Raw genomic sequence first — 26,595 nt, 5'->3', positions numbered from 1 at the left:
GAAAAGAGCCAGCAATACGGCAGTTTTCTGTGTCCCTGGATCACTGTGTCTGTTAACAAAGTTAACTGCTTGGGTGGATCAAGCAGCCAAACAAGCTTTTTCTTAGAGTTGTGTAAATAACTAAACTGAAGCTGAGTGTGCCTACAGGCACTGGTTTTCTACTTCTCAGAGCCTCTGGATCAAGATACTCCCCATGAAATCTAAATAACAAATAAATGTTCCTATAATGCTTTTAATAGCAACTGGCAAAAAAAATCCATCCTAAAGTCTGAGTAGAAAAGAGGTACACTATTGTTTAGAAAGGAATATTCTGAATATCTGAGGATTGAAGCGTTGATCTCACTTTTAAGTATATTCTTCTGGTTAAGTATCCTGGGGCTTTGCTGATTATTATATTTGAGTCATTTGGTGAAAACAATCAGCAGATATCATAAACACAGAAAATGATCCACAAAACCAGGACACCTGGCCACACTTGGTTTTTAAATTGTAACCATGGAAAGTCTACATGTGTGAATTATAAAAGCCTGTTCTCATGTTTTAGATTTTTTCCCATATATTCTTTACAAATGCACACGATCATCTTAGGCCTCTGAAGGGTAAATAAATGTTACACCAAAATATAACCTAAAAACTATAACCTCCAATTTGAGAACATTTTCTATAATTATAGCAAGAATTTAAAATAGCACTTTAAAAATACCATTAATATTCAACATCATCTTTATATTTAAACCTATCAAAAAAAGTTACCTACTCTGACAGTAGAAATAAAACAGATTGGTTATAAAATTATTAAAAGAAACTAAACGGATTACCTGATTCGTTCAGTACAGTAGCCTCAAATGAAAATCTCAGAAAACTTCATAAATAAAAATAACCTTCAGGGTAGACATGGAAGGTAGCAAAAAAAAGGAGGGTTTCAAGGATCCTGAAAATATTCTTTTTCTAGATGCTGGCTAATGGTCATGTTCCATTTGCCAAGAGTCAGTGAGCAGTGAGCAATACATCTGGTATACAGGTATACATTTCTATTTGTTACACATCCTAAAATTTTTCAAAAACCTTCCTGGTCAAATTCTTTACATAAATTTCAATGTATATTCTCAGCACTTGAGGCAACATCATGACAAGGGTCCTAAAAATTACAGTTAACAATAGAACAAAAAAGTACATCCAACAATCTGATAATGCCCCAAAGAACCCCTCCACAAATCAAATGAGTCTTACTTGATTATCAGAAATTTGCTTGATAAGAGGATCCCTTCGGGCTTGTTGGAGAATATAGAGCCGAGCCTCGTATTTTCTCATAAGTTCCTCAGTTTCCTCCTTGTGGTCATCCCACTGAATACTGTCTATAATCATATCTTCCAGCTGCTGCTGTCTTAACTCGACACCATGCTGAGTGCTGTCCCACTGATTCTTCACCTTTTCCACTAGTGGAGGCATTATAAAAATAATCCCAGTAAAAGTAATGATTAGGAAAGGGAAAAAATACCTGATACCAAATTTATCACAAGTAAGGTTATAAACAGAAAAGAAAAAGGCAAGTTGGCATGTACCTTTTAAGGGAATTTAATACATATTGGCACACGATACAACTGATATATTTCTGAAACTATTCTTTAAGAAGAATCCTGAATTAAATACTATTTTAAATGCACTGAAATATCTCACAATACAAATATCTACTATTTTAAATGAACAAACCAAAAATTATAAAGAAAATAAATTCCTATCTAATGTATTTTCACAGCACTTGGTTTGATGAGAGTTTAACAATACTTTATAACAGAGCTTTAAGACACAGATGTAATCACTTGTCATCCTCAAAGGAGATACTCTAAGGTTGTCAAGATTTTAAAAGGAAATAATCTATATAAGAATATTTTTCAAAAAAAAGAATATTTTTCATGTCTGTTTTACTCTAAAATGAAACCTCTCTAAAAGAAAGTATTTTTATACGTTTAAGAGAAACACTAAAAGCAAATCAGATTCAAGTTCTATGTACCCAGTAGCTCTTGATCATAAAAAAGTCCATATTAGCTCTTTTCCTCTTTCTTTTTTATTGTTTCTATTTCTCATTCTTTCTTCCGTCTCCTCTCTTTTTTTCCTCTCCCTTCTCTCCTCTTCTCATTTTTAACATGGGGCTAAAGAAAGAGTGATCTAAAGAAACTTAAGCTTTTGATTAATTCACGGGCAGTTCAACATCTTGAACTGAAGCACTAATAAACAATAGCTTTGAATGACTTCAACAATCCACTGATGATAGGTAGCTAGGAAATGAGACTTCTAGAAGATGCTTTGGATGTCACACAGACTGGAGAGTGATAGTTAAATACCAGGCCAATGAGAAGTTAACTATAAAAGAACATTGCTGCTAAGTCATATTGGGACCTATTGGTAAAATTCCTGGGATAACAAAAGGTTATAGCAAGCCATAAGAGTGATCAATTTAAGATTGTTCAGAACATTGAAAATTATACTTACATATAATATTTTTTTAATTGTTCAATGAGATTATCTGTCTTAAGCTGTCTTAGGAGTTTAAACAGATTGCCTGTTTTTAATAATACTGTTCTACTTGTCAGTTAAAAAGTTACATAAAGTACTTATGACCAATTCTGTTACTAATAGAATCCTTTAATACTGAACAAATAAAATGAAAGACATCAAGTGAGAGCACCTATCATGGGTTTATCATTAAAAATAAGCAAATTGTTCTATTCTTTGTGAATAAGCGCTAAGAGCAGGTTATTATAGGCAGTACACTCCTGCTGAGAATATTTTTTTCATATAATGAATAATGACAAAGACTATGCAACCTCTATGCAGATAAAAAAAAAAGGAGAGAAAACAGAGAGGGAGTTAAATTGGAAAGGGAAGATATTCAGAAGAAGAAAGAAAAGTCTTATCAAAAACCTTAAAAGAAACGATGAAAGGAACTCATTCCAGAGTTCCAAAGCAGGCACAAGCAATCCATCAATTTAAAAAAACAGGGATGGGGTGTCTGGGTGGCATAGTCAGTTGAACATCTGACTCCTGGTTTGTTTTGGCTCAGGTCATGATCTCAGGGTCATGGGATCTAGTCCCACATCATACTCCATGCTCAGCACTCAGCAGGGAATCTACTGATTCTCCCCCTCTCCTCTTACCCTTCCCCCCGCTGCTCTCTCCCTCTCAAATAAATAAATCCTTAAAAAAAAAAGAGGGAGAAAGAAGAAAGATCGCTTATGTAGTAAAAATAAACCAACATTGTAAGACACTAAAAGTTCTCTGCTAACTCATCTCTTGTAATAACATTGCTGCTGCCACATTTATTTTAAAATTGAAACACACTTTTAAGAGGAGGAAGAGGTGATTTTCTTCCTTTCAGAAATATTAGACGAGGCAATAAAATACCTTCCAGTTTATATTCTGCCAAAAATATTTACTAAGTACTTAATTTGTATTGGACACTGGGAGGCCCAAGGGCCAGAAAGGTGAATGTTCACCATCTATGGGAGAAAAAATTAAAATAATTGTGAGATCTATAGTGACATTATGGAGGGAGAGGAAAGGCCAAGAGGAAAAAAAAACTATTGCAAATAATTAGGAACTTCCAGGACATTTTAAAGAATACCTACAATATAGAATGGCTACAGACAGATAGAGGGCCGTATGGGAGAGGGGATGATGAAAGCAGGCTGTGATCATCGCTACATGACATTCTTGAGAATTGAGACTTTGTTTTATTGTCATACAGATTTAACAGATGCTCTGAAGCCAGAAAGCAAATGAAACAAGGATCTTTGCTATGGATGTTTTGTACATTTATTTATTTTGCTCTTAAATAAATTGTTCCTAAATTAGGACCAGGCCCAATGGTACAAGTGTGTTGCTCAATAAATTCTTTTTGGAATGAATTTGGAGAAGATGAGTTAAAAGACACAGCAAGATCTGGTTTTATTAATTAATTACAATGGAAGTATGATTTTGCATTCCAATGTTTTCTCTAACTTTGTGTTTTGATTCCTTTAAAAGAAATTCTAACCTGGAGTGCTTGGGTGGTTCAGTAGGTTAAGCATCCCACTCTTGGTTTTGGCGTAGGTCATGATCTCAGGGTCACAGGAGCCCTGCCTGGGTCTCCGCACTCAGAGCTTGCTTGGGATTCTCTCTCCTAGTCTTCCTTTGCCCCTCTCCCAACTCATATTTGCATGCACACGTGCACTCTCTCTCTCTCTCACTCTCTCCCCAAAATGAATGAATCAATCTTTTTAAAAAATTAAAAATAAAAAGAAATCCTAACTTAAAAGAAAAAACATCCAATGTACCAGTAATTACTTAAGAGTAATAATGCTAGCACTTTAAGGAATTCATAAGGGAATAGTAACAAGGTTCACAAAAAATAAAAATCAAAGGAAAACTGTGGTCATTAATAGGGTACTAAATATCAAATAATATTAATTTCTGGTTGAATAATATGTGAAAATGTGTGTGTGTGTGTGTGTGTGTGTGTTACTATCTTCAGAGGAAGAGGAAGATTTATAAATTTTTTTAAACTTACACTTTTCTGTGATTGCTGTTCTCACATCTGAACTGGAAGCTTTATTTTTCAAATTCTGTGCCAATGTAAAAACATAATCAAGCTGAGGATGGCGTTGTTCTAAGTCAGACTTTGTGATCTGTTAATAAAAAATGATAATTAAGATAGATTAATAAGCCTTACCCTAAGGATACTACTAACAAAACAGAACTGGTGTGCTGACATCAAAATTGCTGTTGTCCTTTTATACAAGACAGTGAGGCATCAGCAAGATAGCAGAAAAGAGCAAGGTTTGAAGTCAAAGGTCCTGGGTTTAAAATACAGCTCTGCCACTTATCATCTGGGTCACCTGGCAAGGCACTTTACTGTTTTTGTTTTCACGAAAAGAAATAACAGAAAACTTACAGCTCCGCCATATCAAGTTGGAGAAGATTTGATGAAGAAAATCCCTACAGGGGCAGCCCCAGTGGCTCAGTGGTTTAGCACTGCCTGCAGCCCGGAATGTGATCCTGGGGACCCGGGATCGAGTCCCATGTCAGGCTCCCTGAATGGAGCCTGCTTCTCCCTCTGCCTGTGTCTCTGCCTCTCTCTCTTTCTCTCTGTGTGTCTCTAATGAATAAATAAATAAAATATTTAAAAAAAAAAAAAAGGAAAGAAAATCCCTTCGGAAAAATGGTCTGAAAACCTTGGCAGTGATTTCTGATGACACCTCATGTATCTGCCCTACATGAGATACAAACACAAACAAAGTCACCTACAGGAATGGTAGTGAGGCATTCAAAAAATGCTTTGGAATAACTGCAAATTAAATAATCTCAGACATGAAAAACGCTGCGCTAGAGAGTTTGTCTCAGTACTAATTAACAGCGGCAAAGAGTTTTTAAAGATCAGAATATAGTGTGTTTTAAGCACAGAACTGGGGATTCCTGGGTGGCTAAGCAGTTTAGCACCTGTTTTTGGCCCAGGGCGAGATCCTGGAGCCCTGGGATCGAGTCCCACATCGGGCTCCCAGTGTGGAGCCTGCTTCTCCCTCTGTCTGTGTCTGCCTCTCTCTCTTTCTCTGTGTGTGTGTGTGTGTGTGTGTGTGTCTCATGAATAAATAAATAAATCTTTTTTTTCTTAAAAAAAAGCACAGAACTAATAAATAGCCATAAAGATTAGAAAATGCAATTCCCCGTAAGTACAAACAGGGTAGCAAAGATTCTCTCTCAGCTCTTCCTCTTCATAAATTCACTAATTTTGCAGATTTCAATTAGCCCTGAAGTGTCAAATATTATTTCTAAATGGATTACTCACATCTTGTAATCCTGAATCCCAGAGAGACATTTCAATGAAGGCTGATTATTTCATTCTAAATGGCCCAAGAACCTCTCAACACAACATACCCAAAACTAAATCACTCAAAACCTCATCCACAGCCCATTTCTTCTATTCCTGATTTCTGCTAATTGCAACAGCATCATCTTAGTCACTCAAAAAGGGCTCTTTTGCTTGCTTTAAGCATCTCTCACCTCTGATTTATCCTCAGCACAAAAAGCATCCCAGTCTTCTCAACAAAGCAAAGCATTGTTTATCATCAGTCTGCAGCCACCATTAAAAAAAGGAGAAGAAAAGAGCGAAAAGATGCTTGCCAACCGCTTACAGACTAAAAGCCTAGGCCTAGCAAGTCAACAAGCTTCTTTCCAAAGTGAACTTGGACCTGTCTTTGCTCTCTGACTTCCCACTACATTTCTTTATTGCACAAATGTTGACCCAACATCCTTTACACTCCCCTACCTCATGACTTCATTCACTCTGTTCCCTACATGAAGAACATGCATTCATCTCCAGGGGTCAACATTCCACGGTCTGCCTTCCACCACTGTGAACTACCCTCCTTCCTCACCCTGGCTCCCCTAAAAGGTGGCTTAGACCTATCCTCCGCTGCTCTTAGATTCTGCTTTGCTGCAGCCAACTTGTCTACCTATGTGCATTTGGTGCCTCTGCCTCACTTCAGGAATATTTGTAAACTGAGAATAAAATCAACACCCACCTCAAAAGACTGTCAAAAAAATAAATGAGATGATATATGTAAAACACTTAGAAAACCACCCAGTACAGATTCAACACCTAATAAAAGCAACAGCCGCTGTAACTATTGTACGACACATTCCCAATTTCTATCTGGTATGTTCTTTTTAGAATCCCTACACGACACATAGCCTAGAACCTAGCACACAGTGAATATCAAACATTTCTATTAGATGGCATATGTATAGTGACAAAATTCTAATCAGGAGATGCTTATTTCTAAAGTCAGCAATTAAATAAGCTCATTATGAAATATAAGTTGAAAAGGTGCTATAGGAAAATATCCTACATCGCAGTAGGCATTAAATCTCACATGAATTTACATTTGTGTTAATGTGCCTCACTTGATGGTCTATCAGTTTTAGATTTTAAAATACACTGAATCTCTACTTCAAGTGGGTAAACTTCATCTCACAAAAAGACTAGAAAGGCAAGAAAGCTTTATTCTTCAGAACTAACCAAACATAGCATGGCTGTTTGACAGATAAAGAGTTTTTTAAAGCTCATTGTCCCAGAGTTTAGGACAAAGGAGATCCAAACAGATCTTGTCTGTTTCTGTGTCGTGGTATTTCCCTGACAAGTCTCTATGCTATGTACTTACTTTCATTCGGGAAACTGTCTTATTGATCTCTTCTATATCCCCGACAGTGACAATGTTGGACTTCAACATCTGATCGATCAGGACCAGCCAGTCAGCTAGCTCTGTGATCGTTTTATCCAGATCAGCAGGAATTGAAATTTCCGAAGTACGGGGAGACTGAACAGGAATATCTGACGCAGATGATACTAGCACCACCTTTTGGACACCAGGATGAGCTGAAATTTAGAAAACATGGCAAAGTATTAATACATCAACAGGATATTATTCTGATTGTGGTGGCCTAGGGGTAGTGTGTGTGTGTGTGTGTGTGTGTGTGTGTGTGTGTGTGTGTATTTAAATAAAATGCAGTTTAAGTAAAAAAAAATTGTAGGAAGTTTTTATTTCTTCATACTAAAATGACAATGGCATTTCCTGTAGTATCTACATATCCATGGTAGCCATAAAGCCAATTAAATCATCCCACAATATTCCAGGGCAGCAAAACTCAGATGTAACGAACACTGACACCATGAGAAAATAAAATAAATAAAATAAAAAATAAATCAATCATAGGAAAATGAGGACCGCGCTTTATTAAGATGCTTGACTTAATTATAATGTCAATTTATTCTTATTTTCTATTCTTTTCTAATTAACTTTTATAATATGAGTATGGGTCATTCTTAATAAAATTGAAAGGGGGCTTCAACTACCTCCATTTCAACCTCAAATTTTCTAATTAAGTTCTGCTTTCCAGTGTACGCTAAACTCAGGCAAAAGACCCTGAGGGCAAAGCATCCCCTGACAGCACCTGAAACAAACCTCTCAAGCAATAACAACCGCCCTGACCCAGCAAGACCCCACCCGCTTGATGACAGGGCATTCACTAACTTGACCTTCACCACCCACCTGCAGGTAACCCACCGACCTTTGTCCCACATTTTCCTAAAATAAATCTGGAAAGATTTTCAGCACCTTGGGGACAGTCTTTGAGACACTAGTCCACTGTCTTCCTGATGTTGGCCTCACTGAAATAAGTTCGTTTCTTATTTTACCACCACTGGTATTCTCTGCCTTTGGATTTTTTCAGCGGCCAGTGGCTGAACTCATCTGTTTGGGAGCCTCCCGAGCCAGGTGCCCCTGCACCTCTGGGCCCCAGCTCCAAAATCATTGTGAATACTTCTGTTATAATCTACATATATACTAACTTTTAGCTAACCCCTATCCTGCACTGCAGCTACTTAAGTGATTCTGAAATTCTACTTCAAAAAGAATGTGCAAAAAGTTTAATGTATCTAATACTTATTGACAAATTGTTTTCCTTAACAGTCGAACATTTAGACTTCCAGCAGCAGTGTGTGGAACAGATGAAATTCCTACATCCACATGGACAATATTCTAGTTCCGTGGATAAACACTTGTTTCACCATTGTCTTCATTTATTGTTTTTTTTTGATTGTCAATGAACACTAATATTTTTATGTTTATTAACTAAACATGGTATAATTTATAACTGTGTTCTTATCAGTTGGGATGAATTCTTTTTACAGGAAAGATGAGCCTTTGCCATTGCTGAAAATAACATTTCTACTTTAGGATTTAAATTTTTTTTTCTTTTTAACATATAGATGGTAACAAACTTGCAGTGATCAAACCCATAAATTTGTCTTGAGGGAATGTTTTCCTAGAACTTTTTAAGTTAGACTCTCGTCTTTTTGAAAGATGCGATAAATATTTTTTCTACTTTTTGTTTGTTTCTCTGGTTTGTCTTGTTTTGTTTTTAAGAATGGAAGTTTGGTTATTGCTTTTCTTTAGCTTTGAAATGAGAGCATCAAATTAATTAGATCTATCTGGAATCCACTTTAGCATATGATATATTAAGTGAGACAAATAATTTTCCAAAAATATAGTCAATCTGTAAAGTAAGTGCAATTCTAATAAAAATCCCAGCTAGTTTGTAACTTGACAAAATCATATATTCAAAATCTGATTTTCAAATCAATATAGAAAAAAAAAGAGAGAGAAAAAAAGAGAAAAAACAAAAAACAAAAAACAAATCAATATAGAAAAGGACCACAAACAGCCAAAACAGTTGGAGGGTTATGCCCTATCTGATATTTAGTTGTATCACTTAGCTAACAATGAATGATTAACTCATTGTTTTATGGACCCAGACATTCAAAGAGACTACTGGAAGATAAGAGCCACAGTGTATAGGTGGCAGAGAAATCTGACCTTGGCACAGATTGCATTAAAGATCAATGAGGAGAAATTTACTGGTCAATAAATGATACTGGCAAGCGTGGACACCCATAGCTGGAGCAGGAAGACGATGGTATGGAATTTGACCTCACATATACCCTGAGAGAATTAATTCTTGATGGATTAAGGACCTGAATATGAAAATTAAAACTGTACAACTGTTAGTTGAGAATATTAAAAAAAGAATCTTGGGCAGCCCTGGGGGCTCAGCGGTTTAGTGCCGCCTTCGGTCCAGAGTGTGATCCCGGGGACCTGAGATCAAGTCCCATATCAGGCTCCCTGCGTGAAGCCTGCTTCTCCCTCTGCCTGTGTCTCTCTCTCTCTCTCTCTCTCTCTGTGTGTGTGTGTCTCATGAATAAATAAATAAAATCTTTAAAAAAATAAAAATAAATTAATTAATTTTAAAAAGAATATGAGTTGAAAGTATTAAAAATGCTCTAAAAACACTCATAAAGGGAAAGCTATTAATAGACCATTAATGTTAAAGAATTCTGAAAATGGCAACATTAACAAAAATGTTAGAAGCCATAGACTAAGGAAGAAGGTATTTGCAATGTACACTCTAAACAAAGAATTTGAAATCAAAATAATTTTTTAAACTCCAAAAATACCAATGGGCAATCCATGAAAGAGGAAACAAGAAAGAAATAAACATGAGAAAAAGGCTCAATCACACAAGTATCTGAGAAAATGCTAATTGAAATGAAATGATGCCCTATCTCTATAGGTCACAGGCTCTCAAAGTAGGATCTAGGAAGCTCTAAGTACCCAGAAATTCTTCCAAGGGCTGTGGATGCCCAAATTATGATTATCATAATAAGTGATTTACATTTTCATGCTCATTCTTTTTTTTAATCATTCTCTTAATATAAATTCAATTAACATAGAGTGTATTACTAGTTTCAGAGGTAGAGTTCAGTGATTCATCAGTCTTATAATACCCAGGGCTCATTACATTATGTGCCCTCCTTAATGTCCATCACCCAGTTATCCCACCCTCTTACCCCCTCCCCTGTAGCAACCCTCAGTTTGTTTCCTATGCCTAGGAGTCTTTTATGGTTTGTTTCCCTCTGATTTTGTCTTGTTTTATTCTTCCCTTCCTTCCCCTATGATCTTGTTTGTTTCTTAAATTCCACATATGAATGAGATCATATAATTGTCTTTTACCGATTATTTCACTTAGCATAGTACCCTCTTTTTTCCATCCATGTTGTTCCAAATGGGCAATATTTCTTTTTTTTTTTTGATGTCTGAGTTATATTATATATCTTCTTTATCCATTTCTCTGTCGATAGATATCTGGCCTTTGTGTGTAGTTTGGTTATTGTGGACATTGCTGCTATAAACATTGAGGTGCAGGTGCCCCTTCGGATCACTCCATTTGTATCTTTGGTGTAAATACCTAGTAGTGCAATTGCTGGGTTGCAGGGTAGCTCTATTTTCAACTCTTTGAGGAACCCACATACTGTTTTCCAGAGTAGCTGCACCAGCTTACATTCCCACCAACAATGCAAGAGAGTTCCCCTTTCTTCACATCCTCGCCAACATCTGTTGTTTCTTGTGTTGTTAATTTTAGCCATTCTGACCAGCATGAGGTGGTATTTCATTGTGGTTTTGAGTATTTTTTTACTCAAGGCTACATGACATGTGATATCGTAACAGACTAAGTGCAGAAGTGGAAATGAGAATCCAGGTGTCCTCTAATTTCCCAGACACTAAAAGATTTTCAAATATATAAAGCAATGCCACTTTTCTAATTAAATTTGTTTTTGTCTTGAAAAAACTCATTTCTAACATATTTATAAAAAATATTATTTTTACTAACAATAAATGGATATTGCTGTTTTAAACAAATTAATACATAATTCTTCAAATTTGTTTTTTAATTAGGTAAATCTTTATAAACATAACTCACACAAGGAAAGCTCTTTGAGGGTCCTCAATAATGTTTAAAAGTGTAAAGGGGTCCTGAGAACACAATGTTTAAGTTCTGATAACATGTAGAGCAATGAGAGCCCTCCCACAGCTGGTGGAAGTGTGAACTGGAACAAGGGGTCTAGACAGTATCTAGTCAAGTAGAAGTTATCCATATTCTATGACCCAGCAATTCTACTACTATATACCCTAAAGAATACCTCACATAACAGTCTGTCCAATCTTCACTGTAACTTTCTTTATAGTTTAAAAAACTCAAAACAACCTAAACATTCATTGTTTCAAGTCTTCAAAAATCTAGTAGGGGGCCTACTGTGTACAAGGCACTCTTCTAGATGCAGCAGGTATGGGAGTATGCAAGACAAAGAGCCCACCCTCATGGAGCCTGCATCCTGGTGGGGTAAATGGACAGAGGATATGTAGTAAAAGCAATCCAAGATGGAGAGAGACAGGATATATTTGAGATATGGTGGGCAAGGTCAGGAAAGGCCTATATAAGGTGACATTTGAGGAGAGAACTGAATGAAGGGGAGTGTGTAGAACATGTAGAGATCTGAAAGGACATCTGAAGAAGAAAGAATAAACAGCAAGCACAGAAGCCATAAATGGAAACATTCTCAGCATGTTAGAAATAGCAAGTAGACCAGTGCATTTGAAGTAGAATAAACAAAGGGAAAAGTGATAAGAAATGAAATTAGAGCGATGGGACAGCAGGCAAATCATAGTCTTCTGGCCCACAGTAAGACTTTAGCACTCATTATGGATGACGAAAGAGACAGCAAGATTGTGGTGAGCCAAGAGTGACACAATAAAATGTATGTTTATAAAGCGTGACTTAGCTGCTATCAGAATAGACTATGGAAGACTGGTAAGGCAAGAGTAGAATCAGGACAGTGAGAGACTATTCCAGAAACACAGATGAAACAGATGGTGTTCAAGACCATAGAAGTGGCTGGGATGAGACAAGGGACTAACAATTTGCTGATGGATTAGATGTTAAACACAGAGAAGTGTCGAGGGTGACTTCAAATGTATTGGCCTAAGAACTGGCTGAACCCTCTAACGTTAAAACATGGCTAATGCCATGGGACTGGTAAGCATACTAGAAGAGAGAGTTCTGAGGACCGCTGTGGATCTGTGCGGTGGAACATTATACATCAGTTAAAATGCACAGACGAGAGCTGCATGCATCAAATATATGCCAGTGAGAATGATCCAGTAGAGAGGAGAGAAGGAGGGTAAGTAAAAAATCAAGGAAAGATATAATCCAAAGCACAAGTGGAGGAGATGATCTTAGAAAGAAAGGGAGATCATTCTTCCATGGCATAGGAAGGAAGTACGCATAGTTTGTGAGAACAGATGTAGGTAAACCTACTTATAGGGATTCTCTGATGGGAAAAATAAGATCTTGTTGGACAAAAAGTATTTTATCTTTTAAAAATGAAAAGAGAAAAAAAATAAAAATGAAGAGGTCATTAGTTGAGAGATGGGTAGCAAGGAGCACTCGGAAAAAAAGTGCAGTAGGGTTGTCTACCAGTGCTGAACATCCATTTGAGGATGGTCAGCAAGAAGTTGGTCTGGATCAACCTCAAAAACAGTATGTCAAGTGAAAGAAACACTGTATGAGAAATACCCAGACTAGGTGGTCCATGGAGACAGAACACAGGCTGGTGGTCACCACAAAATGGGGGTAGAGTGGAATGGGAAGAAAGTGCTAAATGAGTAAGAGGTCTTACTTTGGAATAATGGAAATATTTTGGAACTAGACAGAGGTTTGAAGTGCACAATACTGCGAATGTACTAAGTGCCACTGGATTGTTCACTTAAAAAATGGTTAATTTTAGGGCAGCGCTGGTGGCTTGGCAGTTTAGCGCCGCCTTCAGCCTAGGGTGTGATCCTGGAAACCCGGGATCGAGTCCCATGTCGGGCTCTCTACATGGAGCCTGCTTCTCCCTCTGCCTGTGTCTCTGCTTCTCTTTATCTCTGTGACTCTCATGAATGAATGAATGAATGAATGAATGAATGAATAAACTTTTAAAAATGGTTAATTTTATTTTTCTAACACAATAAAAAGAAGAATAAATTGAATTAGAACACTGTGTAGGAGGAGAAGGACATACTGAAATAAGTTTCAGGTCTCTTACCTGTCCCAGGGATGAATATCTTATTCATTACAATTTAACCTACTGGAAGGCATAGTTCTGATATTAGCTTTTCTATACTTCTAAATGTGTATTAAAATATTCTGTTACTTTATCATAATGATGTTTAAAAAGGTACGATAACCTATTGCTCTTTCATAAAATGCATCAAGTCTGTTCCCTGTAGGTATAGAATGGAGCTGTGTTTGCAAGGCAACAGTGCCCAAATGTTAATTCAAATAGTTTTAATATAATCAACCAACCAATCAGGCCCCAGGTATTTTTTTTTTTGTGCAAGGTACTAAGAAATATAAGTAAAACAGAACACTAACTTGGCCCTTACCAAGCCTGCAACCACGAAAAAGTTTTTTTTTTAGATTTTATTTATTTATTCATGAGCGACACACAGAGAGAGAGAGAGGCAGAGACACAGGCAGAGGGAGAAGCAGGCTCCATGCAGGGAGCCCGACGTGGGTCTCGATGCCAGGTCTGCAGGATCATGCCCTGGGCTGCAGGCGGCGCTAAACTGCTGCGCCACCAGGGCTGCCCTCAAAAAAGTTTTTTTTAAAAATCTTGTCACCACTTTTTCAGAATCCTAATGAGAAACAGAAGGAGGAAGGGGAGGGAAAAGGGAAAGGGGAAGGAAGAGGGAAAAGGAGGGAAAGGATGGTGGGTAGAGGACAGGGAAGAGTGAGGCAGAGCAGAGGAATGAGAAGAAGGGAAGAAAGAGGAAAAGGAGGGGAGGGGAAGGAGAGGAAGAGGAGGAGGGAGAGAATCAGCTGGCACAGAGAAAGTGGAAAATTAGGGTTCATCACACTTGGGGGTTTGCCTGGTAACTCAACAGAAGGAGAGCAGGGCAAGGAGGTCTCGAGAGCCCACAAGGCAGTGATAAGCAGTGACCACAGTGGCTACTGGCTCAGTAGCCTGCCCTCTATTCCAGACAAAGAGATATGGAAATGAAAAACTGAGAAAACTCTTCTTTCTCCCAATTTTAGTCATCATCACTTGTCAGTAAATACCTTCCCTGGGATGGAGAACTCTTCTAAATCCCCACCTCCCATCTGGTTCCAAGGATATCCATCTAAACTTTTTGTTTTCAGTCATGATCAGTGTCTAATTAACACAACACCAGAACATGTTAACATAACAGATTATAGTCAATGTCCTGAAAAACTGCAGGTCCCCAGAAGATCTTCCTCAATCCCCCATCTGACTTTCCCATTGCCTTCAGCGGCCTCTGCAAAGGAGACCCAGGAAGGGTGAGAAGTCTTAGGTGCCATGGAAGGAATGCCTTGCACACACTGGGCAGTGACATATGTCTTGTGTTAAAAAAAAAAAATTATTTTCAAATAACTGAAAAGTAGAATAATAAATCACAATGGCATTGTGTTTTTAAATAAGTTTTTCTAACTCACATATGATACTTATAATCATAAAATTTTGTTATGCTTATAAAAAAACTTTTTGGTTAAGAAATAAACTGTATCTTACCAGCAATTCTTGTCTGAGACACAGAACAGGGTTCCTGGATGTGTTCCTTCAATGTGCTAGGCACTTCTCTGCATATCTACAGCATCAGGCCAAACAAAAAGAAGAATACTATATAAATAAAGATGATTATATTTTTGAAAGAGGAAGTGTTATTCTAAGTGATAGTTCTGCTGCTTTTCTTCCCCCTCAACGCCTGAGCTTCTGTCTCCACCTTCATATTCACTGCAGTCTTCCCAGAGTACCCTCTTCTCCCCTGCCACCCGCCGCCACTGACTTTACTGTGAAGAGTGCCATCCAGTCCTTAGTTGGCCGAGCCCTTTTGAATATTTAATGCTATCCCTCCCCCTCCCTGGGATACTGTTAATATTCTGCAATCCTGTCTTTATGCTTACCTCTCTGATGGATCTTCTAAGCATCCTTCACCAGCTCATTCTCCTCTGCCCATCCATTAAATACTGACATTCTACAGGGTAGGATTTTTGGTCTTCTTACCCTTGACCCTGGCTTTCTCTGTGTCCTGGTTTCTAATGGTTTCATTTATCATATGGAGTCTTAAGAGGCTGAAGACTCCAAAAAATACATCTTTTAGTCCAGCTCATTTGTCAACTGGATATTCAGACATGTCCAATACTGAATTCATCATCCATTTTCCTGATAACCCCCTTCACAAGGCTGTCTAATGACTCTAATTGACCATTTCAGATCAGTTTTCCTGATCTGGATAGTGGCCTTTGCTCAGAGGAGTTACCTCATATCCTGATGTCCTAAGGCTATCTATCTTAGGATCGCTCCATCCACTCTACTGTACAGCTATAGTGATCTTTCAAAATGTAACCTTCTTCTGATTGAAACCCATCAGTAGCTGCCCACTGCTCTCCAGGTGGTAAACTGTTCTCAAGGTGGAGCTCAATTTCCTTGTGATGCATGTTGAGGCCATTAGGATCTGGTCTCTACAAGCATCTCTTGTCCATCCACTTCACACTAAGCTACTTCCAAGACCCAAATGCACCATGCTCATTCTCTGTCTCCTCTAGACCCTTTCACTTGCTGCTTCTCCTCCCTGCCATGCCCCTTCCCCCATTATTCATCTGACCCATACTCATTCATTCTTTATAAACTAACATGGATATGATCTCCTTCAGAAAATCTTCCATGATTACCATCCAAAGCCAGGTAAGTGCTCTATCTTTATGTCCCTATGGATATCTCTATGTTATAACTGCTTGCCTACTTGTCTCACCCACAATAAACTCTTTGGGTTAGAAGCAGTGTCATACTCTTTGCTGTATTCTTAATTCTTAAAAATGGTGCCTGGCATAAAGCAAGAGTCCCGTCAAAAACTACTGAATGAATAAATGCATGCATGAATGAAATACCTTAGGTTAGTCTTTTCCAACAGGCATGTATCAAAATTTTCTGCACAATAAGCATTGTCTGACCTTGAACAGTCATAATTTACCTAAGTAGAGTAAATTCTACATGGAATCCTATGATAAAGGTAGTTCTGGCTTTGTCTAACACAGTGCCCCCAAATTAACCAGGGTGCCCTATTCTACACAATGTTCACTGTCATTTTTTATGTTAAAAATAGATGTGTGCTCTGATTGAATACGCACAAGCTGAGTCTGGCATGTTTGACAGAGAGCCAACATGTCTGGACAGGAGTGTAAGGCAGAGAGAAGAAATACGAAGTTAGGGAGAAAACAGGAAGCCAGAACATCAGGGGCCTAATAAGTCACATTAAGGACTTTGGCCTTTATTCTGAGTGAGATGGAAAACACTTAGTGGGTTTTGCTCAGAGGAGTTACTTGATTTGAATTAAGTTTTAACAAATATTTTGGCTACTTCGACAAAGAGCCAAGGAGGAAGCAGGGACCAGTGAGAAAGCCATGGCAGTAATCAAGACAAGAGATGATGGCAGCTTAAAAACAAGTTAGTGGCAATGATGTTAGTGAAAAGCAGTCAAACTTCTGAAATTCCACAAACCTAAAAAAAAAAAAAAGAAAGAAAAAAATATACAGAGAATACCAGTTGTGCCACCCAACATTGACAGTTGTTAGAAATTCACTATATTTGTTTTATCATGTATCTAGCCATATAGCCATTCATCAAATCATCCATTAAAGTAGATATGTATTTTGAAGAAGAAGCTGACAATGGTGACTCCAAGCTTTGGAGTTTTTTAAAATTGAGATATAACTCACATTAGATTGACTCCAAAGGTTCTGGCCAAACAATAATGAGTAATTACCAACAACTGAGGTGGAAGAAGTACAGTAAAGCACAGGGAAGAGGTGGAGAACAGGAACTCAATTTTGTATGTTTGAGATGCCTATTACACATCCAAGCGGGCATGCTGAACAGGCCACTGTACATGCAAATCTAGAGTTTGGAGACAGGTCAAGGCCAGAGATATACACATATGAGTCATCAGTAATAGTGAATCATCAAGGCAGTAATTCTCAATTAGAGAGTCTAGATCACTAAAGCATCTGCATCATTAGATACAGGATGATGGCTATCATTTCAAGAGGATCAAGAAGGGGAAAAATGACTATTAAAGCATCTACCAAACCAGGGACAGAGACATATCCATTCAGTACTTCAGACAGACCTCACACTCTGAGATGGTATGTACCAGCGCAAAAGAAATAGAAATCTATTACTTTATCTGCTTGTAATTGTCTTAACTGCAAATAATAATAATAATAATAATGACATGAGGAAAAGGATCTTGTATTAGTCATATTTTTAGCACATGCTATTACATTCTACCTGGAACCTAGTAAATCAATGAATAAATGAATAAATCATTAAAAATAAAAATAATTAAATGAATAAAATCAATAAAAATAAACCTACATAGGTAAGAAGTCATGTGCAACATCAGAGAATTATTTTAATGCTCTTAATTTATAACTTTATAATTTTATATGGCATTTTATTGCCTCATTCTAAAATATATTCTTTATTTAATATAGTATATAATATAAAAATCCCAGACCAAAATATCCCACTTAAAATAAAAAGTATTCTCTGAGAATATAAGTTTCTATGACAGATGAAAAAAATAATAATCACAAACATTAAAAAGCATTAGTAAACATGCCCAAATTTGGATACACTTAAAAGCAAAAATTACATGATCTCACTCCTATGACAACAAAATCAATAACGATGAGAAAGTCATCACAGTAATCCTTAATGCACACCTTATTCCATGTTGAATTTACAGTTCTTAAGCTTTCTGAAATTTTTTCTCTTTCATGTAAACTCAGACTTTTATCTGAAAGCATTTCCAATTCAGTTCTATTCAGCCATTTGAGTTTTTCAGCTTGTACATCCATCTCCTGGGTTAAGTCCTAAAAGAATCAGAATAGAGTTGTGGTTATAAGGTCAAGAACTATATCAGAAATCTCTTTGGGGGGATCCCTGGGTGGCGCAGCGGTTTAGTGCCTGCCTTTGACCCAGGGCGCGATCCTGGAGACCCGGGATCGAATCCCACGTCGGGCTCCCAGTGCATGGAGACTGCTTCTCCCTCCGCCTATGTCTCTGCCTCTCTCTCTCTCTCTCTCTCTCTCTCTCTCTCTCTCTCTCTGTGTGTGTGTGTGTGTGTGTGTGTGTGACTATCATAAATAAATAAAAATTTTTAAAAAAAATCTCTTTGGGAAGAACTGCCTGGGTAGCACAGTCAGTTAAGCATCTGCCTTCAGCTCAGGTCATGATCCTGGGATCCTGGTATGGAGCCCCGTATCTAGGGCTCCCTGCATCTGGGACTCCCCACATTTGGGCTCCCCACATCTGGGGCTCCCTGCTCCAAGGGGAGTCTGCTTCTCCATCTCCCTCTGCTGCTCCCCCTGCTTGTTATCTCTTAAATAAATAAAATATTAAAAAAATCTCTTTAAAATATTTTTATGAATGTCTTCTATTGTCTTTAACTTCTCTTGGAAAATAAATTTGTAAGAAGCCTAAACTTATGTTAACAAACTGTCACTGATCCGGGAATGAACACACACTTTCAGGATGCATTTGTATGAAGTTGTGTTCTGGTCCCTCCTCGACCCCCATCTCTTAAACAGGGTCATATCATATCATACTTTCTTTGATACTTTAACATACTGTCCTTAGATAATGAAAATAATGCGTATTCTAATCAAAGGCAAAAAGAGAAGCACCAGGAACATTTTATGCATCCATCTTTACCTTCTCTTTACCTACCCTAATATACTGCCCCACTCTTTGTGACTGTCCCCAAATTGTTTACAAAATGGAATGTTCCAAGAAAACTATTGAAATTTTTAGATAAAATAGGAACAAGTGGGATCCCTGCATGGCTCAGCAGTTTAGCGCCTGCCTTTGGCCCAGGGCATGATCCTGGAGTCCCAGGATCAAGTCCCATGTCAGGCTCCCTGCATGGAGCCTGCTTCTTCCTCTGCCTGTGTCTCTGCCTCTCTCTCTGTGTCTCTCATGAATAAATAGATAGAGTCTTTGAAAAAAAGAAAAAAAAGGAACAAGTTTGTTAGATATTTGTCACATTTTGAAAAGAAAACTTAGTCATCGTTTGCCATGTATTTTTCATCCTTATGCAAAGTTTCTTTCCCAAAATGCCTCAATCATCTTCCTTAAAATCTTTAATCAAATTAGTGAGTATCCTTTCAGGCATACTTTAATGCATGCACATGTGTGCATCATTTTTAGTTTTTTTTACTAAAAATATGAGCACATAAGCCTTATTGTTCTGCAATAAGTTTTAATTCTTAACACAAAAATTATGAAATTTATAGATATAAAAATGTATTTTAATGTATTTACATATATCCATAATTATGTATTTTTATATATTGTATACATATACAACTATAATCAATTCCTGTTGGTTGTGGATCAACAAAGGATATTTGATTCATAAAACCATCATGGTAAGCCTGAAGTACGCTGAGATGAGTTGTTCTCAAGTCACTTTGAGTTTTCTTGTAAAACTCAATTTTATAGTGAGTAATCAGTAATTATTTTCTCAATCTAAAAGGAAAGAACTATACTTCACAATACTATTATATTCTAAAACAAACCCTCTTTAAAATATCCTAAAAATATTTGATCTAATACTGAGGCCACATGATTTACCACTTTTCTGTGTGTGAAACCTTGCCTCTGCAAGAACAAAATTATATCGGCTCATAAAAAAAAATTCCTCATGAAAGTTCACCACATTTACCACATAGTGCAAAGCTTCTTCCCATTTTCTTCTTCAGTCATGCAATATCTTATTTTTGGTGTAAGTGTTCATGCACCAAAAAGCACTGGCAAACGGAAACAAATAAACCACTTACTGTCAGTTCTTGCAAGTTTTCTTCCAGCTCAGCGGCTGATCTCTTTTGCATGGCATTCTCGGCCTCTGTTAACCAACACATAATCTCACCTAGTCTTCTTCTATATTCCATCACCTGCTTATTTTCTCCTTTTAGCCTAAAAGAATATATTATCGAAAAATATTGACAAAAATTATCCAACTAGGAAGAACATTATATATTTGCTTTGGATATCCTAAATACACCACACATAAAAATTCTCAATAATTATATTTAATATATATTTTAAGTGAGTGTTAATAGTAATGTATACTTGCTGCAATACTAAAGATTATTTGGTAATATGAGAATAAAAATTCTACCTTCATTAAATTCAAAAACACTGAAACTATGCATTATCTTCTCCCATCATGAAAAATTCTGCAGAAATTTAACACCAAAGATTTTTTTTAAAGATTTTATTTATTTATTCATGAGAGACACAAAAAAAGAGAGGCGGAGACACAGGCAGAGGGAGAAGTAGGCTCCCTGCAGGGAGCCCAATGTGGGACTCGTTTCCGGACTCCTGGATCACGCCCTGAGCCCAAGGCAGATGCTCAACCGCTGAGCCACCCAGGAGTCCCAATACCAAAGATTTTAAGCTACAGACCATTGTACAACATAATGGATGGTTAAAAAAAAAGAAGAAGAAGAAAGAAAATGTCTTTATCTTCAAAAAAAAAAAAGGAAAAACCTAATTTTCTTTGAGTAGTGCATGAAGATAAAAAGTCATCATTATATGACATATTATTCACATTAGGTGGCAACCATTACTCTACTTTATTCATAGGAAGAAAAGAATAAGAACAAGGCAAGATACTGAGAATGGAAAATTTTTACAAGTATTAGGAAAGTCTAAGAAAAAATGGAAATTTTGTTAGCTCGTTAAAATAAGTATTATATTTGAATATAGCACCAAGTTATAAAAAAAGATCTAGAAGAAACAAAGCAAAAGTTTTAAAGGATATAAGGAAACAAATAGTCATATGAATATAAAAAAGGAACTGCCTTAATTAGATCTTTTAAATGTTATAAGAATAACATTTATAAGTATATAAACCATCTGTCAGAAGATGAGAATATGACTAGAACTCATAAGATGAACAAGATTATATATTTTTCAGAGAGGGTTTGCAAGCTATTTACAGCTTGGTGGTGGTATCATCATTTTTATAGTTGTGGCTATTAGCTGCTGGTTTAAAAATTGAATGCAATTTTTTAATTAATTGCATTGTGTCATCCTGAATAAAAATTTACATTTTTATGGCTATGACTTTTTAATCACAAAATACCTAACACATGATGCAATATATAAATATAATCGAATGCTAAAGAAATATTTGTATATTTAACAGAGAGTAATACTTGAAGAAGAGTATTTTAATGTTAAAAACTAAAGAAAATCACTAAAAAATTATAAGTTTACATTTTTGAGTATCCTTCAAGAGGGAACATTACTTCAAGATTAAAATCAATCAAGCAAGAAAGCAATGGTACTAATTGTGATACACTGACAATACCAAAACAGGTAATTTACCCTCTATATCGAAGACTAGTTAATGTAACAACTTTGTAAGCACCCAAACACTATCATAAACCTTGTATTTATTTATTTTTTTAAAGATTTATTTATTTATTTATGATAGAAATAGAGAGAAAAAGAGAGGCAGAGACACAGGAGGAGGGAGAAGCAGGCTCCATGCTGGAGCCCGACGTGGGACTCGATCCCGGGACTCCAGGATCACACCCTGGGTCAAAGGCAGGCGCTAAACCGCTGAGCCACCCAGGGATCCCCCTAAACCAAAAAAAAAGGCTGGCATTTATATTTCCAATGTTGCGTGATCATGACTAACAGTATTTTGAAAATATATCTATGAAGAAAACTAACATCAAGTAATTTCAAGAAGATATACTTGAGTCACAAAATTTTCATCCACAAACCAGCAAAATATAATCTATTTTAAATGTTATCCCTAAGAGTAAAAACAAGTTATAAATTTATGTTCAAACAGGAGATAACAATTGCTCATTAAGGAATAACGGCATAAGTTGATGAACTATGCAAATATTTAACTACAAGCACTCAATATAAAAACAAATTACACTGTGTTATTCCTCAATGATTCTGATAACAGTACACATACAAGCTCTTAAAATTGCAAGGTGGCCCCAATTTAAGATAAGTTATAACCTGAAATGAATTTAAACATAAATTTATGAAAATAATATTGCTCTAGTTAAAATACAAGAAGTTGGAGAAGAGATTCATTATTATCTTGTCCTCAAGATGAGTAAAATATGTATTAGCTTCACCTTGTTAGTTCCTAGAGCAATAATTACCATATTCCCCAGAGACCCACTTGAAAATCTTTAGGAGGATTTCTGCTATTATTGCTAATATGCCAGCAGGTACATCTTTTTCTTTAAGATGACCTGGGAGCTAGATGACTTATAAACTAGGAGAACTCTCCGTGCAAATGCGTTAGCAAGGCACATAAAACCCTTTAGGACCTCAGTTTCCAATCCCACCCAGGGATTGGAACCCTCCTCATCATATAATTTTGCAGATCTCTCACCTGGCCATGCTATCTCATGCTTCCAACCTTTGCCTGTTCTACTTGTTTCCCTAGAACGCCCTCTCGAGGATGAATTTATGGGAAATTGTTACAAATGCTTCAACACTCAGCTTCAAGATCCCTCCCCTTGAAGAGTTCTATGGTCTTGCCGAATTTGTTCAAGCACAGTATTTGAGAGCCTAAACTCATGCCATCACTAACTTTCTGTATGAGACTTGGACAAGCTACTTAACCTCTTCTCTCTGAGCCTTAGTTTCAAAAGCTGCACAATAGGTCTAAGTCCTTTCAGAGGGGTTGAGAGCATAAAATGAAACAATGTGTGCCAGGTGCCAAACACAGTCTCTGCCACATGGCAATCTCTCCACCCAAATGCACAAGCCATCAGTTGCCTCTTACCAAAACACACAAAACAATAGATGATTTTATTTTATAAAAAGCTGCCATATGCCAAATATTCATAGTTCCATATTTTTTGTTATATTTCACATTATGAAATAGGACTTAATAGAATATTAGGTTAGTTTTTTTAACAATAACAATAGCTTATCCCTCAACCAACACATCATCTACAGAGTTAAAATTAGCAGAAAAAAAGAGGACTTTCCAACCCAAACTACCATCAACCTAAAAAGAAGATCATTAATGGGGTGAAACATGTTAAGCAAAGTAGAAGTCTACCATTAAATCTTGAATCTCAAAAATAACTTCAAATAATTTTAAAGTAACATATAAAATAATTTGTAATGCTAAGTACTATATTCCCTGATAATCAAACATGTTTGCAACCAGAAGACACTCAGTAAAAGCTGGGCATTATAACATAATCTGACATAAAAGCAAACAATAATTCATTATGTTTATTATATTACATAGATAAGGAATTATACTATTTACAAAGCACTGGCATATATGAATGTAACACACCCTTTGACTTTAAGAATAACCAAGTAAGAGGGATTTCAAAGATCCCAAGGCCCAATCAGGAAATGTGTAAGAAGTCTGACCCCAAACCCAGATCTTTAGAATGCAAGTCAAGACTGCTCCTCGCCTACTTCAAGTTCCTGCCACATAGTCACCACATGATACTAAAATGTCAAAAATGAGAAAAATAAATCTTTCACATTGTATGACTGAGTAGAAAAGTGAGGCTTTGCAGATAGCCTAAAAATACAGTGAGACAAAATTCTAAAAATAGAGAACATCACAATAGAGGTAAATGTCAGTACAACTCCTATCGTGATATCAGACAATAGAAGATTTTTTGAATTCATCTGATTGCATCTTAAAAGGCCCTACCAAAATATCTTTACCCCCGTGCCCTCAAGTTACTACAGCTAAATCACCTTGGCCACCGGTCCTTCACTTCTGCAAAGATGGCATTCCAGCGCTGGTTTAAACCTGCCAGCTTGTCTTTCAAGAAGCTTCCATCCATGGGGGAGAGTTTCTGTACAATCCCCTCCCCAGTTCTGTTTAGGGCTGCAAAACTGGGCTGATGGCTGCTGATCCCCTCTTCAAGTTCCTGTAACAGAGTACAACTCAGGATGAACTCCACTCCACTACTTAACTATGCAATGGATGCACAAAGCTACTATGTGTACCAGGTACAGTTTAAGTGTTAGAGAAAGTCCTAGAAGAACCTTTCTGCTCATGAAAAAGGCATTTTAAAACACTTTACTAACATCTCAATCAACACACTAAATGGAATAATTTATATTGAAATCTAACCCATTCTCCTGAACGTCACCATGCAAAATACTCTGGAAGAGGACAACCAATAACGTAAATAACAGCTGTTTATATTGAAGCCTAAGCATCAATTATGTTTGAGTAAAGTGGACTGTTTCTCTTCTTCCAAATATGTGCTTGAAAGCATTTCTAAATGCATATATATGTATAGACCACTACACACTCCTATGTCCCAGCATATGTAAATAAACCTCAGTGTGTATTTTATTGATATTGCTTTATAAGTCTGTAAATTTTTAAGGAACAAACTAAAAAAGGATATTGTAAGGTCAAATTTAAGTTCTTATCTATAACTCTAAAAGTAAAATTCATGAAAATTAACATGCTCATGAAAAAAATAAAAGCATGTTCTAATTTCTTTTTACATGTTCTAACTCCTTGTGAGACTTCTACATAAAGTAGATTTTAAGGATTTAATAAAAGAGAAAATATCTTTAACAATGTAAACTGAAATTTTGCTTGCTTTGACCATTATTTTTAAAGACCCAATATTAACAGAACTGATTTAGCTATTATGTTATATTTCCCTGAGACTGAATTAGATTCACATGAGCAGCGGCCCTGACTCAGCTCCAGAATAATTCCCTTGTATGAATATTACCAATTCTGCAAAGAAAAATAAGATGAAGAGTATTAAAGTACAGAAAACAGGTGAGATATGCAGATATCCTTCTGTCCTTAATAAAGTCTTATATACAAAATTTAACAAATGTTACATTGAACATAAAACCTTAAAGATAATTTTTTTCCATTAACCATTAAAGAGCACTTTTAACTTAAATTTTTAAAACCCTAATTAAAAATTGTAAACGCCAATGTTTCTTAAATTTTGGAACTTGGAAAGGAGAACTGGAACAAATTTACAGGTTCTCTACATATTCCTGAAAAGTTATTTAGCCCTTCCTTTCAAAATCAGCCTTAAATGGCACATCCTAAAGAAATGTGCCACCTGTTGAGAAGACCCCTACCCTCTGATGGAGAGCACTCACCTGCTGGTGCATCCTAGCTTTCTCCAAGTCAAGGCCACCATCGGGAGCAAAGCTTTCAGCCAATAACTCTTCAGCCTCCGTTATCCACTGTGTGAGGTCATTAAGGTCACAGTGGAACTGTCTCCATTCTTCCACAGCCCTATCAAAATGACTAGAGGACAAAAAACAGAAGAGGTTTCCAAAGTTTCCAGGACTGTCTAGAGGCAATTTTTCCAACATGGAAATTCAAGTCTCATCGAAACTGAATGCCTCCAAACAAGTGAATTCACAGCTCACTGATCTCTAAGACCAGTTTTCATGAAAGATTATGGTTAATGATGCCTCTTAGAGAAACATGCATCATATCAAGAAGATTCCTGTCCTGCCCTGTCTTAACATGTGGGTATACATACACAAACACACTGGGCAGCTTTTTACCTGAAAAGACAGCCTGCTCCAGCTTGGAAAATCAAGATTGATTAGCTGCAGCCACACTAACCCACCAAACTTTCCTTACTTAACATGTTAAATACCATGAAATGTAAAATATGATTAATTATTCTATTTTCTTATGGGGAAAAAAGAGGGGTTTTATTTCCAGAACACTTAGTTCCCAGCTAGAACAAAATCTAAAAAGCGAAAAAACCCCAAAGTTTCCTTGCGCTCTATTATCTCTGTGTTATGGACCCTATTGTGTCCCCCAAAATTCATATGTTGAAGCCCTCGTCCCCCAATGTGACTATATTTGGAGAAAGTGGGAATTTTTTTTTTATGATAGTCACACACACACACAGAGAGAGAGAGGCAGAGACACAGGCAGAGGGAGAAGCAGGCTCCATGCACCGGGAGCCCGACATGGGATTCGATCCCGGGTCTCCAGGATCGCACCCTGGGCCAAAGGCAGGCGCCAAACAGCTGTGCCACCCAGGGATCCCGAGAAAGAGGGAATTTAA

At 36.9% G+C, this 26,595-nt stretch overlaps 1 protein-coding gene across 6 annotated transcripts in view; it reads right to left on the bottom strand.

Annotated features, from left to right (window-relative positions):
* Positions 1-26,595, bottom strand: part of UTRN (utrophin) — a 497,690-nt gene that overhangs the window by 243,893 nt on the left and 227,202 nt on the right. For all 6 annotated transcript variants that reach the window (XM_055311522.1, XM_055311520.1, XM_055311521.1 and 3 more), the window contains 8 exons: positions 25,664-25,814; positions 24,272-24,447; positions 20,335-20,470; positions 18,217-18,366; positions 15,005-15,080; positions 7,197-7,411; positions 4,547-4,664; positions 1,231-1,436 (listed from right to left, as the gene is read on the bottom strand). In XM_055311522.1, the coding sequence (XP_055167497.1) occupies positions 1,231-1,436; positions 4,547-4,664; positions 7,197-7,411; positions 15,005-15,080; positions 18,217-18,366; positions 20,335-20,470; positions 24,272-24,447; positions 25,664-25,814 (1,228 nt within the window). The remainder of the gene's footprint in view (positions 1-1,230; positions 1,437-4,546; positions 4,665-7,196; positions 7,412-15,004; positions 15,081-18,216; positions 18,367-20,334; positions 20,471-24,271; positions 24,448-25,663; positions 25,815-26,595) is intronic.

The sequence above is a fragment of the Nyctereutes procyonoides genome, unplaced genomic scaffold (genome assembly GCF_905146905.1).
Source record: "Nyctereutes procyonoides isolate TBG_1078 unplaced genomic scaffold, NYPRO_anot_genome, whole genome shotgun sequence".
Lineage (NCBI taxonomy): Eukaryota > Metazoa > Chordata > Mammalia > Carnivora > Canidae > Nyctereutes > Nyctereutes procyonoides.
The sequence above is the reverse complement of the archived record's forward strand: the minus strand, read 5'-3'. Positions and strand labels throughout refer to the sequence as shown.